This window comes from Stomoxys calcitrans, chromosome 5 (assembly GCF_963082655.1).
Source record: "Stomoxys calcitrans chromosome 5, idStoCalc2.1, whole genome shotgun sequence".
NCBI classification, from domain to species: Eukaryota; Metazoa; Arthropoda; class Insecta; order Diptera; family Muscidae; genus Stomoxys; species Stomoxys calcitrans.
In genome coordinates this window covers 113819398-113836408 of record NC_081556.1, presented here as the reverse complement: position 1 = coordinate 113836408, position 17011 = coordinate 113819398, and the positions used below count along the sequence as shown (strand labels likewise).

The 17011-nt window shown below is 38.5% G+C and overlaps 1 protein-coding gene across 7 annotated transcripts in view; it reads left to right on the top strand.

The window, feature by feature from the left end:
- LOC106091788 (RING finger protein nhl-1) overlaps positions 1-16725 on the top strand; it is a 281737-nt gene extending 265012 nt beyond the window's left edge. For all 7 annotated transcript variants that reach the window (XM_059369284.1, XM_059369283.1, XM_013258445.2 and 4 more), the window contains 4 exons: positions 2730-2889; positions 10785-10925; positions 15882-15958; positions 16032-16725. In XM_059369284.1, coding sequence (XP_059225267.1) covers positions 2730-2889; positions 10785-10925; positions 15882-15958; positions 16032-16245 — 592 coding nt within the window. In that variant the 3' untranslated portion in view covers positions 16246-16725. The remainder of the gene's footprint in view (positions 1-2729; positions 2890-10784; positions 10926-15881; positions 15959-16031) is intronic.
- Positions 16726-17011: the final 286 nt, after the last annotated feature.

Sequence of the window (17011 nt, the reverse complement as noted above, 5' to 3'; positions counted from 1 at the left end):
AGGCGGTAATCTCTTACTTACACTGCAAGACCGTTCGTGACCTTACCCTCCTGGTTGTTATAGCCCTTTTGGCCATTTTATTGTCCGTAAAGTTGGTCACCACCACAGAAGGAGGCCATCGTAGCGCAGATGTTAGCATGTCCGCCTATGACGCTAAACGCATGGGTTTGAATCCTGGCGAGACCATCTGAAAAAATTTTCAGCGGTGGTTTTCCTCTCCTAATGCTGGCAACATTTGTGAGGTACTATGCCATGTAAAACTTCTCACCAAAGAGGTGTCCCACTGCGGCATGCCGTTCGAACTCGCCTATAAAAAGGAGGCTCCTTGTCATTGAGCTGAAACTTGAATCGGACTGCACGCATTGATATGTGAGAAGTTTGCCCCTGTTCCTTTGTGGAATGTTCATGGGCAAAATTTGCAATTTGCAAAGATGTTTACTCTCGACGTCCTTTAGTTAGTAAGGATTCCCCACCCCCATCAGGCATTCCGTGATCGCCCGGATCTCTGCCTGCAGGACCGCATTAAGGCCAGGCAGTCTAAAACAGATCTTAGTTTTTGGGTTCTCAATGTAAACCCCCAGGCCCACTCTGTCCCCTAGCTTTGATCCATCCATGTAACATAATCTTCCAGGCGGCAATACTAGTGTTTCGTCAATACAAGACTGTGCCGCTGGCAGCAGTGTCTAGCACTCGACTTCAAGTGTCGTCTCAGGCGTTCGATGGGAAACCTCTTCCCTTCCTTCGATAAAGGACAGATCTTAGTCCCTGGGTTCTCAATGTAGACCCCCAGGCCCACTCTATCCCCTAGCTTTGATCCATCCATGTAACATGATCTTCCAGACGGCAATACTAGGGTTCCATCAGTCGAAGACAGTGCCGCTGGCATCAGTGTCTAGCACTCGACCTCAAGGTTCATCTCAAGTATCCGATCGGAAACCTCTTCACTTCCTTCCAGAAGGGAGAGATATTAGTCCCTAGGTTCTCAATGTAAACCCCCAGTCCCACTCTGTCCCCTAGCTTTGATCCATCCATGTAACATGATCTTCCAGACGGCAATACTAGGGTTTCGTCAGTTCAAGACTGTGCCGCTGGCAGCAGTGTCTAGCACTTGACCTCAAGGTTCATCTCAGGTATCCGATCGTAAACCTGTTCCCTTCCTTCGATAAAGGACAGATCTTAGTCCCTGGGTTCTCAATGTAGTCCCCCAGGCCCACTCTGTCCCCTTGCTTTGATCGATCCATGTAACATGATCTTCTAGACGGCAATACTAGGGTTCCATCAGTCCAAGACTGTGCCGCTGGCAGCAGTGTTTAGCATTCGACCTCAAGTGTCGTCTCAGGTATCCGATCGGAAACCTCTTCCCTTCCTTCCAGTTTTCCTATCGTCCCTTTGAGTATACCGCAATGGTATGAGCTGCTCCCCTACTCATTCTCCCATCGCCTTAAGTCTCATAGCCGCAATGGCTGCCTCACATTTAATCTGTATGCCAATGGGTCGGATATCTAAAATAGTCTCTAGTGCCCTAGTGGGCGTGGTCTTCATGGCCCCGCCTATGCCAAGACAACATGTTCTCTGAACCTGTTGCATGGTCCTTATGTTGCACTTTTTCTCCATAGCAGTCCACCAAACTACTGAGGGGTAAGAAAGTAATGGTCTTATCACGCTTTTGTAGAGCCATTGGACTATTCTTGGATTCAGGCCCCATTGCGACCTGTATTTTGTACACAAATTAACATGGACAGACAGACAGACAGAAGGACATAGCTATATTGAATCAGAATGTGATTTTGAGTGTATCGGTATACTTATCCATGGGTCTGTCTGTCTTCCTTCTGGGTGTTACAAACAAATCCTTTAACTTAAAATACCCTGTGCCACAGTAGCGGTGTAGGGTATACAAAGGTTTGAAAGTTGACAGACTGCTGCAGACCTACAGCCCTTTGTTAATTTTACATGTAAGTCTTGTGAGAATTGAAAATAAACTTTTTTTTTGGTTTAGGGCTGTAACATGATTTAGGATGGCATTCCACATCCCTGTGGGAAATACATTTATGAATTTGCCATAAAGACAAAAACGGGAAGCGTCAAAGTTCATGGGAATTTATGACACGCATATGTGCGTCATTGATCAAAATAAGCAAAGGCTTTAATTTCCAGGCATAGAGCAATTCCTATTTTAAGCCTTACATCATGCCCTCTTTCATTACTTCCTTGGTAATGAAAGGGGGGATTATTCCTAAGAGCTCTACAAGATTGGGTGCAGACAACATTGTGAGGTAAACCAATCGAGTTGAACTTTTCTTCCGAATTCACAAACTTAAATCTTTCTGTCCGTCTGTCCATTTGAAATATACATAAGCCCTAGTAAGGAGACTTTTCTTACCAGGAATCTTATTTTTAATCAATGTTGAAACGTTTCCCTTAAAACTTTTATTTCAACAAATTAACATTTGATTCCTGTGTTGCATGTGGCAAAGTCTAAGGTTAAGGAAATAAATGAAAAGTGTTATTGGAGTTCCACATAGTTTACATAACATTTTACGGATGAAATGCAAATTGAAACCATAGACTAAGCCTAGAATTAAGCCTTCCATGATTATTGAAATAATTTTATTGTCATTGCTATTTATCTTGTTGTTGGTGTTGTAGTTGTTGTTGCTGCTGCTGCTATTATCATTGCCTTTGTGTTTACTTATGGCCCCTATTTTGCATTGTCTTCTATCTTGCAGTTACAATCATCGTATACAAGTGCTAGATCCGCAAGGACGTTTCCTAAGGGCATTTGGCTCACAAGGCACCGCAGATGGCAAATTCAATTATCCATGGGGTGTGACCACAGATGCCTTGGGCTTCATCTACGTCTGTGACAAAGAAAACCACAGAGTCCAGGTAAGCAAAATTTTGCATTGTTGCCCCATGCCCATTGATAGACACTTTGCGAAATGGTATTAGAGGCAAGATACAAAGGGTAGGGGCCTTGATGATATTGCCAGAAGTTCTTAATATACGTGCATGTGTCGCGTTCTATGCATATCCAGGTCCTTGGTGCCTTTGGTTTGTCCATTTCAATTGCTGCTTCAGCCGTAATTTGCGAAATGTAATTTATCTTCTCAACTGTCGACACGGTAAGCTATAAAAGCACTCAAAGAAATAATTTTCGTTTTTAACTATTGTAGTCAAACAAACAAACCGCCGAAAGATGGATGCAATACGAAAAAAATTCGAATTCCAATCCTATAAAATACCAATTCTTGGTTGTCGTTAAAATCTAAGAAAGTCAAACCATGTCCGTCCGTCTGTCTTTTGTTATCAAATCGCTACAGTCTTTACAAGCAAAAAGGCGTTAAGTTCGGCTGGGCCGAACCACCCACCTCCTCGGGTATATTTGTAAGCAAATGCAAATTTTGTCCATGAACATTCCACTAAGCAACAGGGGCAAACTTCTCACATATCAATGAGTGCAGTCTGATTCAAGTTTAAGCTCAAGGATAAGGGGCCTCCTTTTTATAGCCGAGTGTGAACGGCGTGCCGCAGACACCTCTTTGGAAAGAAGTTTTACGTGTCATAGTACCTCACAAATGTTGCCAGCATTAGGAGGGGGAAAACCACCGCTGAAAATTTTTTCTGATGGTCTCGCCAGGATTCGAACCCAGGCTTTCAGCGTTATAGGAGGACATACTAAACTCTGCGCTACGGTGGCCTCCATATATGTAAACAACCTTTCTTTATAGTCCGCTGAAAAATTCATTATTTATGAACCCACAGCGTCAATATCGAAATATAGTCCGATTTGGACCAAAATCGGCACGAACATTGAGTCACTGTTCAATTTTGATTCAACATTGGTCTTTTTGAAAGATATATCCAAATATAGACCGATCTGAACCATATAAGACATGGATGTCGAAAAGCTTAGCATAAGTCACTGTGTCAAATTTCAGCGAAATCTGATAATAAATGCACCCTTTATAGGGCCAAGACCTTAAATCGAGAGATTCGTCTATATGGCAGCTATATCCACTTTTGGACCGATATGAAATCAACCGATCAAAATCGTATAAAAAATCCGCTTTTTATGCGTCCAAGACCCTAAATCAAGAGATCGGTCTATGTGGCAGCTATATCCAAATTTGGACCGTTTATGGGTCCAAGGCCCTAAATCGAGAGATGAGTCTATATGGCAGCTATATCCAAATTTGGACCAATCTGGGCCAAATTGAAGGAGGATGTCGCGTGGTCTAACATAACTCATTGTCCTAAATTTCAGCGAAATCAGATAAAGAATGTGCCTTTTGTGGGTCCAAGACCTTAAATCAAGAGATCGGGCTATATGGCAACTATGTCCAATTCTGAACCGATCTGGGCTAAACGAAAGAAGGATTTCGATTGGCCTAACACAACCCACTGTCTCAAATTTCAGCAAAATCGGATAATGAAGGTGACTTTTATGGGCCTAAGACCTTAAATCGGCAGATCGGTCTATATGGGGGCTATATGAAGATAAAGTTCGACATAGCCCATCTGCGAGGACAGTTGAAAGCAACTCTAGGTAGATCATGCTTCATCAGTGTAGAGATTATGCCGGCGTCCTTAGAGCCACGAATGGCATTTATAACTTCCTTCACGGTAAATTGTGATGGCTGTCCATTGGCTCGGAGATCACGGATATGGCAAATGGCTCTCCTCTCCTTGAGCAACCTGGCGCTTGTCTTCGGGTTAGACACAGTTACTCAAAGGGGAGTGAGATCGGTCTGTACGACTTTCCCTTGCTCCGGTCCAGGGGTCAGTAGCGGGATCGCTCTGCCCATCCTCCCGAAATCAGGTACTATGAGAGTGTTCAGAGACATGTTCAGGACAGTTGAAAGTAACTCGACTCTAGGTAGATGCAGCTTCTTCATCATCAGTGTAGAGATTCCGCCGGGGTCCAAGGCCTTGAATTACTTGTCAGTAATAACTTCGTCCACGGTAAATTGTGATGGCTGTCCATCGGCTCGAAGACCACGAATACGACGAATAGCTCTCCTCCTTGCCTTGTCACTCTCGAAATGTTCAATAAATTAACTGCTGAACAACCTGGCGCTTGTCTTCGGGTTAGACACAGTCACTCAAAGGGGAGTGAGATCGGTCTGTATGACTTTCCCTTGCTCGGGTCCAGGCTTCAGTAGCAGGATCGCTCTGCCCATCCTCCCAACAGCATGTACTATAAGAGTGTTCAGAGACAGGTTCAGGACAGTTGAAAGTTATTCAACTCTAGGTAGATCCAGTTTCTTCAGCATCAGTGTAAAGAATCCACCGGGGTCCAACGCCTTAGATGACTTGGCGCCACGAACGTCATTTGTAACTTCGTGCAAGGTAAATTGTGATAGCTGTCCATTGGCTCGAGATCAGGGATGCGACGAATGGCTCTCCACCTTGCCTTGTCACTCTCGCGATGCTCAATAAATTGACGGTTCAACAACCTAGTGCATCTCGTATCAGTCACAGTTACGTCGTCAAAAGAGACTGAGGTCCTATCGCCCCGTTCGAAGGGTTTGAGAGTGACTTAACAGTAGAGCACAGTTACATTGCTCAAAGTTTTCCAGCCACAAATTCCGCTTATGTACCTTGACTACCCTGTTTATTTCCAGATTCAGCTCGCTGATTCTGGGATTAGTGGGGTCCACGCAAAGAATCCCATTGCCTACGCTCTAGGCTAGCGTAATGGGATTGGAAGTGTCACATTCAGGAGCATTCCGAGAAAGCTCACAGATATTGGACACTATGTAGGCTCGAAAGTGAGCGTATCAAGAAGGTTCACTGATGTTGGGCATTATGTATACGGGCCGTAGGCTTGAAATGGATCCTGAATCGGAGGATAGTCCACTGGCTTAACAGGTGCGTGGTTAGGTCAACATTTAATTACGCCACAGTAGTATGGTGGACAGCGATAGAGAAAAAGTGCAAAGTAAGGATAATACAGCAGGTTCAAAGAACATGTTGCCTTGACATAAGCGGAGAGATGAGAACCACGCTCACTAGGACACTGAAGATTATTCTAGATATTCGACTTATAGAGATGCATATCAAAGTTAAGGCAGCCACTGCGGCTATGGGGCTAAAAGCGATGGAAGAATTGACAGAGGATAGGAGCAGGTCATACTATCGCTGTATAAAGAGGCGACGATAGGAAACCTGGAAGGAATGAAAGAGGTTTCCGACCGGATACCTGGGAAGACACTTGAGGTCGAGTGCGAGGCACAGCTGCCAGCAGCACAGTCTTGGATCGACGGAACTCTGGCATTGCCATCTGGAAGTTCATGGTACACAAATGGATCAAAGCTAGAAGACAGAGTGGACCTGGGGGTCTACATTGAGAACACAGGGACTGCGACCATAATATGGTCAGTACAGTCTTCGGTTGATGGAACTCTGGTATTGCCATCTGGAAGGTGTATCAAACCTACAGGACAGAGTGGGTCTGACGGTCCACATTGAGAACCCAGTGACTAAGGTCTGTTTTCGACTGCCAGACCATAGTATGGTCCTGCCGGCGGAGATCCAGGCGTTCAGGAAAAGCGTGAGGTGGTGTGGTACTAACGCATCGAAGACATCGATTCTAAACATATTTACGGACTGTAATTTGGCCACCAGGTCAATAACAACCAGGTAAAGGTCATGAACAGTCTTGGAACGTAAGAAGGAGATTAAAGCCATCCCTGAGGATGGCACCATCCGCATCGTTTGGTTACCGGGCTCTAGGAGAGTAAGGGGGAAATGAAAGAGCAGTCGCTTTGGCAGTGAGGGACTGCTGTCAATAAACTTGGTTAACCCGAAGCCTTTCTTGTCAAGGCAGTCCGAGTTTAGGGCGTGGCCATATAACACTGTGGAACAGCGCAACGGCCGGTAGAAGGACGAAAATCTTATGGGGAGATCCAGATTGTGAAAAGACGAGTCTATTACTGAAAGGAAATAAGCTGGAGGCCAGTATAGCTTTCGGTATCCTAACTCGATACACAGGACTACGAGCTCACTTATGCAAAATCGGGGCAACTAGGGATAGTATGTGTAGGCCATGCGGGTAAAATGATGAGATGTTGGAGCATTTCTCGTGTATGCCCGGTTTTCGCGCCTAACAGGCAACGGCACTTAGGTGTGAACACAATACCAGACATGAACTAACTTAGTGATGTGGTATAGAAAACGCGAAGCAGTCCAAGTTAAGGGCGTGGGCGACGAATGGGCAGATAACACAGTGGATCGGAGAACCGGTCGGTAGGACGACGAAAATCCTGTGGGTAGATCCGGATCGTGGGAAGTCGAGACTATTACTGAAAGCAAGTAAGAAGGAAGTCAGTATAGCTTTCGGTATCCTAGCCCGACACGTAGACCTACGAGCATTAACTATGTCATTGCTCGGTTTTCGCGGCTAAAAGAAATATCCATTTCCGACCCTATTCTTGATCAGCGTAAAAATCTAAGACGATCTAGACATGTCCGTCCATCTGTCCGTCTGTCTGTTGAAATCACGCTACAGTCTTTAAAAATTAAGATACTGAGCTGAAACTTTGCACAGATTCTTTTTTTTTTGTCCATTAGCAGGTTCAGTTCGAAGATGGGCCGTATCGGACTATATCTTGATATAGCCCCCATATAGACCGATCCGCCGATTTAGGGTCTTAGGCCCATAAAAGCCACACTTATTATCCGATTTTGCTGAAATTTGGGACAGTGATTTGTGTTAGGCCCTTCGACATTCTTCTTCAATTTGGCTCAGATCGGTACAGATTTGGATATAGCTGCCATATAGACCGATCCTCCTATTTAGGGTCTTAGGCCCATAAATGCCACATTTATTATCCGATATTGCTGAAATTTGGGACAGTGAGTTGTGTCAGGCGCTTCGACATCCTTCTTCAATTTGGCCTAGATCGGTTCAGATTTGGATATAGCTGCCATATAGACCAATCCTCCGATTTAGGGTCTTAGGCCCATAAAAGCCACATTTATTATTTGATATTGCTGAAATTTGGGACAGTGAGTTGTGTCAGGCCCTTCGACATCCTTCTTCAATTTGGCCCAGATCGATGCAGATTTGGATATAGCTGCCATATAGACCAATCCTCCGATTTAGGGTCTTAGGCCCATAAATGCCACATTTATTATCCGATATTGCTGAAATTTGGGACAGTGATTTGTGTTAGGCCCTCCGATATCATTCCTCAATATGGCCCAGATCGGTCCAGATTTGGATATAGCTGTTATATAGACCGATCCTCCGATTTAGGGTCTTAAGCCCATAAAAGCCACATTTATTATCCGATATTGCTGAAATTTGGGACAGTGAGTTGTGTTAGGCCCTTCGACATCCTTCGTCAATTTGGCCCAGATCGGTCCAGATTTGTATATAGCTGCCATATGGACCGATCCTCCGATTAAGGGTCTTAGGCCCATAAAAGCCACACTTATTATCCGATATTGCTGAAATTTGGGACAATGTGTTGTGTTGAGCCCTTCCACATCCTTCGTCAATTTGGCCCAGATTGGTCCATATTTGGATATAGCTGCCATATAGACCAATCCTCCGATTTAGGGTCTTAGGCCCATAAAAGCCACATTTATTATTTGATATTGCTGAAATTTGGGTCAATGTGTTGTGTTAGGACCTTCGACATCCTTCGTCAATTTGGCCCAGATTGGTCCAGATTTGGATATAGCTGACATATAGACTGATCGGCCGATTTAGGGTCTTAGGCCCATAAATGCCACATTAATTATCCGATATTGCTGAAATTTGGGACAGTGAGTTGTGTCAGGCCCTTCGACATCCTTCGTCAATTTGGCCCAGATCGGTCCAGATTTGGATATAGCTGCCATATAGACCGATCCTCCGATTTAGGGTCTTAGGCCCATAAAAGCCACACTTATTATCCGATATTGCTGAAATTTGGGACAATGTGTTGTGTTAGGCCCTTCCACATCCTTCGTCAATTTGGCCCAGATTGGTCCATATTTGGATATAGCTGCCATATAGACCGATCCTCCGATTTAGGGTCTTAGGCCCATAAAAGCCACATTTATTATTTGATATTGCTGAAATTTGGGACAATGTGTTGTGTTAGGACCTTCGACATCCTTCGTCAATTTGGCCCAGATTGGTCCAGATTTGGATATAGCTGCCATATCCTCCGACTTTTCTTTCATTTTATTTTATATTATTTTATTTTATTTATTTTTATTTTATTTTATTTTATTTTATATTTTTTTTATTTAATTTAATTTAATTTTATTTATTTTTATTTTAATTTATTTTATTTTTTTTATTTTATTTTTTTTATTTTATTTTATTTTATTTTAATTTATTTTATTTTAATTTATTTTATTTTATTTTATTTTATTTTGTTCTGTTTTATTTTATTTTATATTTTTTGTGTTTAATTTAATTTTACTTATTTTATTTTATTTTATTTTATATTTTTTTATTTAATTTAATTTTATTTTATTGTATTTTATTTTAGTTCATTTTTTTATTTTATTAATTTTATTTTATTTTATTTTATTTTATTTTATTTTATTTTATTTTATTTTATTTTATTTTATTTTATTTTATTTTATTTTATTTTATTTTATTTTATTTTATTTTATTTTATTTTATTTTATTTTATTTTATTTTATTTTATTTTATTTTATTTTATTTTATTTTATTTTATTTTATTATATTTTATTTTATTTTATTTTATTTTATTTTATTTTATTTTATTTTATTTTATTTTATTTTATTTTACTTCATTTTATTTTATTTTACTTTATTTTATTTTATTTTATATTTTTTTTATTTAATTTAATGTTACTTATTTTTATTTTATTTTATTTTATTTTGTTTTATTTTTTTTATCTTATTATTTTTAATTATATATTTTTTTAATTTGTTTTTTTTTATTTTTATTTTATTTTACTTTATTTTATTTTATTTTATTGTATCTTATTTTATTTTATTGTATCTTTGTTTTTTTTTTTTCTTTCACCCATAATTTTTTTCTGCGTGTGCTCGAGGCCGTTTTGACAATTCCATGCATCAGCAGTGTATTAAGGCAGTTGGGCATGTTATCACGAAATTGAAAGCATGTCGATATCAATGCTTATGCAAATATTTGTAATTAATCAAGACAAGAAGGAATATGAAAGGATTGTACCTCCACTTGCCGTTTCAAGTGGGCCTGGCCAGCCAGCCAAACAGCCAGTATCTGATGTCAGGCAATTACGAAGACATGCATAGCATAATCGATTGTGCTTATCTCAGGACATGTATTTCCAATTAAGAGCCAAATTCACTTGTTTGCACATTTGTTAGGCAATTTAATAATTACATCGTGGGATAAATGACTTTCAAGAGATTAAATTCACAGATTAGTGACGTCAATAAATGCTTGTCATATCAATTTAATATTTTTTTTTTTTGCTATGGTGCTATGGTTTATGTACGATAAAACTATATTTGAAAAAATTGAAAACTTTTAAATGATTTGTTAAAATCGGGCAATATTTGTATACATGGTTGCTTCATAATAATCTGAGTCGATTTGGCTAAGCCAGAACATGAATCATACAGCCCAAATTTTCTTTATGGAATGTTTCGTTTCATTATTTAATACTTTTAAGGCCATTGCCCAAATGACTTCCCATATAGAAGACTTATAAAACAAGATTGTTACATTTTAATGCTTCAATTTAAATAAATGTTTTTATTTTTAATTAAGTCTTCAAATGATTAATATGTAAATTTTTTATTGTTGCTTTCTTTTTTGTAGGTTTTCCAATCCGACGGTTCATTCGTTGGTAAATTTGGCACATGCGGACGCGGCGAAGGACAACTTGAGCATCCCCACTACATTGCAGTCTCCAATACGAATCGTGTCATTGTATCCGACTCGAATAACCACAGAATTCAGGTAATTTTTGGTAGTCTCTTTCATTTTGACTCTGCAATGACACACAAAGGAAATGTGGCAAATGGATAAATTGGTCATTAATTTATTATCTTATAATAAGAGAGATGAGCATTTGCAAAATTTCATTTCAGTATAAAATTAAAATTTTGTCAAAATTTCATTTTCATGGAATTTTTTTTTTTTTTTCTATGGGAAATTTTTTAAATATTTTATTTCTATGGGAAATTTTGTCAAAATTTTATTTCTATGCGAAATTTTGTCAAAATTTCATTTCTACGGAAATTTAACAAAATTTAGTTTTTTTAAGGATTTATTGTCAAAATTTCATTTTTATGGGATATTATGCCAATATTTTATTTGTACGGGAAATTTTGTCAAAATTGAATTTCTATGGAAAATTTTGTCAAAATTGAATTTCTATTGAAAATCTTGTCAAAATTAGATTTTTTTGGAAATTTTTTGTTATAATTTTATTCTAGAGGAAATTTAGCAAAATTTTATTTTGTTGTTGGTTTAACCAGCTTAGACCAATGTGGTTTTATTTCTTGTTTCTATTTCAAAATAAAACAACAAAAACACTTTAAAGAGGCTCAACATTTGTGTCGTGTTAATGTATCCAGAGGGCGGGCTGCAATGATCGCGATTTCGGCCTTTGCCAAGGGCCTCGTCAGACTGCTATGCAAGAAGCGCAAAGGAATGAACATTTTATTACTTTAGGATTTTTTGTCAAAATTTCATTCCCATGGGAATTATGCCGAAATTTCATTTCTAGGGGCAATTTTGTTAAAACTTAAATTCTATGGGGAATTTTGTCAAAATATAATTTTTTATGCAATCTTGTCAAAATTTCATATCTGTGGAAGTTTTTTCAAAATGTCATTTCTATTGGAAACTACTCGAACTGGACCCGCTCCGCTGTCCCTTTTTATATCCATCACCATAGGATGGGGTTATAAAGGGTGATTTTTTTGAGGTTAAGATTTTCATGCATTAGTATTTGACAGATCACGTGGGATTTCAGACATGGTGTCAAAGAGAAAGATGCTCAGTATGCTTTGACATTTCATCATGAATAGACTTACTAACGAGCAACGCTTGCAAATCATTGAATTTTATTACCAAAATCAGTGTTCTGTTCGAAATGTGTTCATTCACCGTAACGTTGCGTCCAACAGCATCTTTGAAAAAATACGGTCCAATGATTCCACCAGCGTACAAACCACGCCAAACAGTGCATTTTTCGGGATGCATGGGCAGTTCTTGAACGGCTTCTGGTTGCTCTTCACTCCAAATGCGGCAATTTTGCTTATTTACGTAGCCATTCAACCAGAAATGAGCCTCATCGCTGAACGGTGAATGAACACATTTCGAACCGAACACTGATTTTGGTAATAAAATTCAATGATTTGCAAGCGTTGCTCGTTAGTAAGTCTATTCATGATGAAATGTCAAAGCATACTGAGCATCTTTCTCTTTGACACCATGTCTGAAATCCCACGTGATCTGTCAAATACTAATGCATGAAAATCCTAACCTCAAAAAAATCACGCTTTACTAATCCAGTTATTCCGTTTGTAACACCTCGAAATATTGATCTAGGACCCCATAAAGTATTTATATTCTTGATCGTCTCGCCATTCTGAGTCGAGCTAGCCATGTCCGTCCGTCCGTCTGCTAAAATCACGATAGCGATCAAACGCGTAAAGCTAGCCGCTTGAAATGTTGCACAGATACTTAATATTGATGTAGGCCGTAGGGGATTGCAAATGGGCCATATCGTTTCGGATTTGGATATAGCTCCCATATAAACCGATCTCCTGTTTTTACTTCTTGAGCGCCTGGAAGCCACCGTAGCGCAGAAGTTAGTATGTCCGCCTATGACGCTGAACGCCTGGGTGCAAATCCTGCTGAGACCATCAAAAACCATTTTCATCGGTGGCTTTCCCCTCTTAATGCTGGCAACATTTGTGAGGTAATATGCCATATAAAACTTCTCTCCAAAGAGGTGTCGCACTGCGGCACGCCGTTCCGACTCGGCTATAAAAAGGAGGCCCCTTATCATTGAGCTTAAACTTGAAGCGGACTGCACTCATTGATAGGTGAGAAGTTTGTCCCTGTTCCTTAGTGAAATGTTCATAGGCAAAATTTGCAATTTTGAGCCCCTGGAAGCCACAATTTTCATCCGATTTAGCTGAAATTTTGAACATAGTGTTCTGTTATGACTTGCAATAACTGTGGTAAGTACGGTCCAAATTGGTCAAGAACATGATATAGCTCCTACATAAACCGACCTCCCGATTTGACTTTTTAAGCCCCTGAAATCCACAATTTTGTCCGATTAACAACTGTGCCAAGAACGGTCCAAATCGGTCAAGAACCTGATATGCTCCCATATAAACCAATCTTCCGATTTGACTTCTTGAACCCTTACAAGCCACGATTTTTATCCGATTTGGCTGAAATTTTGCATATAGTGTTCTGTTATGACTCTCAACAACTATGCCAAGTACGGTCCAAATCGGTCAACAACCAGATATAGTACCCATATTTTAGCAGAATTCGGGGTGGTGGCTTTCGAAGCCATTAATTGCACTGTTTTGGCAATCAGTGCAAAATTTAGCTCTGACTTTATGACCTAATGTACCGCCTATGGGTCAGTTCCTGTACCCAATAGCGACTACAATTTTCGAATGAAAAATTGAGTCGTTTTTACCAATTTCACAGGAAAGAAGAATTTTGGCAATTTTTGATTTCGAAAAAAATGTGGCCCCTCCCAAAATTAAATCCTGGCTACGTTCCTGGCTACCAAATAAACCGATCTCTTGATTTGACTTCTTGAGCCACTGGAAGCCGCAATTTTTGTCCGATTTGGCTGAAATATTGCACACGTAGTTCTGTTATGACTTTCAACAACTGTGCCAAGAACGGTCTAAATCGTTCTATAACCTGATATTGCTTCCATATAAACCAATCTCCTGATTTGATTCTTGAGCCACTGGAAACCGCAATTTTTGTCCGATTTGGTTCAAATTTTACATGGGGTGTTCTGTTATGACTCTCAACAACTGTGCCAAATACGGTTCAAATCGGTCTATAACCAGATGTAGCTCCCATATTTTAGCAGAATCCAAACGGTCAAAAGCTTGATGTCTTCTTATATAGAAAAATCAAGTCACTGAGTGGCCGCCCTAATCTCTAAAACACCCCAAACCGGACATGTTTGCTGACTATGGAAATATGGGGCTCAAATTAAAAGTATTTGGAAGTAGACAACGAATCTGGTTTCAACATTCGAAACCAACTGTTTGAGGACGTCTCACTCCCATAACAACCCCAAAATAGGACGTATTGGCTCACCATGGTAATTTGGGTCTTAAAGAGTGCTGAAATCGATATTGATAGTATTTCTGGCCCATACCCCAATACGGACATATTTGCTGACTTTGGCAATAGGGAGTTTAAATAAAAGGTATTTGAGATTAGAAAATGAATTCGATATCAAATTTAAAGGCCAATCACAATATGGGGTTCAAATAAATGATATTTGAGAGTAGAGTACGATGCTGACATAATTTCAGGGCTAAGTGTTTCTGGGACCACTTCAACCCCCAAACCACCCCTAAATCAGCCATGTTTACCGACCATGCCAAATGAAATGTTTAGAGAAGTAGAGCACGAAAAAACAAAACACCCCCCAAAGAGTACAAATTTACCGACCATGCCAATATGTGGCTCAAATAAATGGTACTGGAGATTACAAAACGAATTTGAAAACCAATTTTCGGGGCCAAGTGCTTGAGGACGCCTTATCCCATAAACTCTCCCTTAAACCAATGGCAATATGGGCTTGAAATTAATGGTATTTGAGAGTAGAGCACGATGCTGATATTAGGGCTAAGTGTCTGGAGGAGCACCTCACCCCCGAAAGCACCCCCAAAATCGGACATTCACCGATCATGGCAATATGGGGCTCAAATGAAAGGTATTTTTGAGAATATAACACAAAATGCATACCCACTTTCGGGAGCCCACACTGAAAGTGGCAGAATTTCATTTCTATAGAAAATTTTGTCAAAATTTCATTCTATAGAAAATTTTGTCAAAATTTCATTTCTATAGAAAATTTTGTCAAAATTTCATTTCTATAGAAAATTTTGTCAAAATTTCATTTCTATAGGAAATTTTGTCAAAATTTCATTTCTATAGGAAATTTTATCAAAATTTAATTTCTATAGGAAATTTTGTCAAAATTTCATTTTTATAGGAAATTTTGTCAAAATTTCATTTCTATAAGAAATTTGGTCAAAATTTCATTTCTATAGGAAATTTTGTCAAAATTTTATTTCTATAGGAAATTTGGTCAAAATTTCATTTTTATAGGAAATTTGGTCAAAATTTCATTTCTATAGGAAATTTTGTCAAAATTTCATTTCTATAGGAAATTTTGTCAAAATTTCATTTCTATAGGAAATTTTGTCAAAATTTCATTTCTATAGGAAATTTTGTCAAAATTTCATTTCTATAGGAAATTTTGTCAAAATTTCATTTCTATAGGAAATTTTGTCAAAATTTCATTTCTATAGGAAATTTTGTCAAAATTTCATTTCTATAGGAAATTTTGTCAAAATTTCATTTCTATAGGAAATTTTGTCAAAATATCATTTTTATAGGAAGTTTTGTCAAAATTTCATTTTTATAGGAAATTTTGTCAAAATTTTATTTTTATAGGAAATTTGGTCAAAATTTCATTTCTATAGGAAATTTTGTCAAAATTTCATTTCTATAAGAAATTTGGTCAAAATTTCATTTCTATAGGAAATTTTGTCCAAATTTTATTCCTATGGCATGTTCTGAATATGAGTCTCTACCCTTGAGAATGTTACCAATACTGTTTAAGACAAAATTAAATTTTATATTAAACTCATGTTTATTAAGCTTTTCTTGCTTTAATTACAGATTTTCGATGTCAATGGCAAAGTCTTGTCCACCTTTGGTGGTGAAGGTTCAGATGATGGGCAATTTAAATTTCCCAGGTAATTTTGCCCCAAAAGTCGCCCATGTTATGACCAATTTTTTTTATCAAAATTTATACATCCCCATTTTCAGAGGTGTTGCTGTGGATGATCAAGGCTATATCTTTGTCGCCGATTCTGGTAATAATCGCATACAAATCTTCAATCCTGATGGCAGTTTCCTAAAGACTTTCGGTTCCTGGGGTTCTGGTGATTCGGAATTCAAAGGACTCGAGGGTGTGGCCATTATGTCCAATGGCAATATTTTGGTGTGCGATCGTGAAAATCATCGTGTCCAAGTGTTTTAGTCTCTCGCAAAAAAAAGGCATTCGAAAATAATCGCGAGTGCTGAGTGAAATCTTTTTGTTATATTATGGCATATTTAATCATACGTCGTCTTTGCTTGTTACTTTCATATTAAGCTGAAGCTGAAAAAGAAGAAGAAGAAGAAAAACGTCCCTTTTATACATTTACTTAAGGAAAGCCCAAATACAAAAAATGAGTCCATCTTCAAATATTCGTGTAACCACCTACGCCCACACACACACACACACACAAACTTTTGTTAGTTTCCAAAAAAACAAGTTTCCCGAAACATCTCTCAATTGACAGGAAGATTGTTAACAAAAAATTATGCAATATTTCTAGTGTTCCTCCCTCGCCTCAAAATTATCCATCCATCCTTAATCGAATTGATTTTTAATTATTTTTAACGCAATATTTATTTTTGAATAAATTAATGAAATAAATTTTAAAAAAATGCAAGCTAAACTTGCACCAAAATTAAAGTGTTTTCATTGTATTTTTGGCATAGGGGAATCAGAGCAACATATTTCTATGATTGTTGAATGAGCCCTGTTTGAGGTGTTTTATTGGAGTGGATTCATACTTTACTCCCAAATATCCTTCATTCTTGTCTTTATTCGAATTGAAGTTCATTTTCCTGTCCATCAAAACACCCAGTAATTTGGGCTTCCAGTAATTTTTATAGGTAGTTGAATTTTTATATGAAATTTTGTCAAAACTCCACTTCTAAAGGAAATTTGATCAAAATTTCATTTCCTTGTGGCCCCC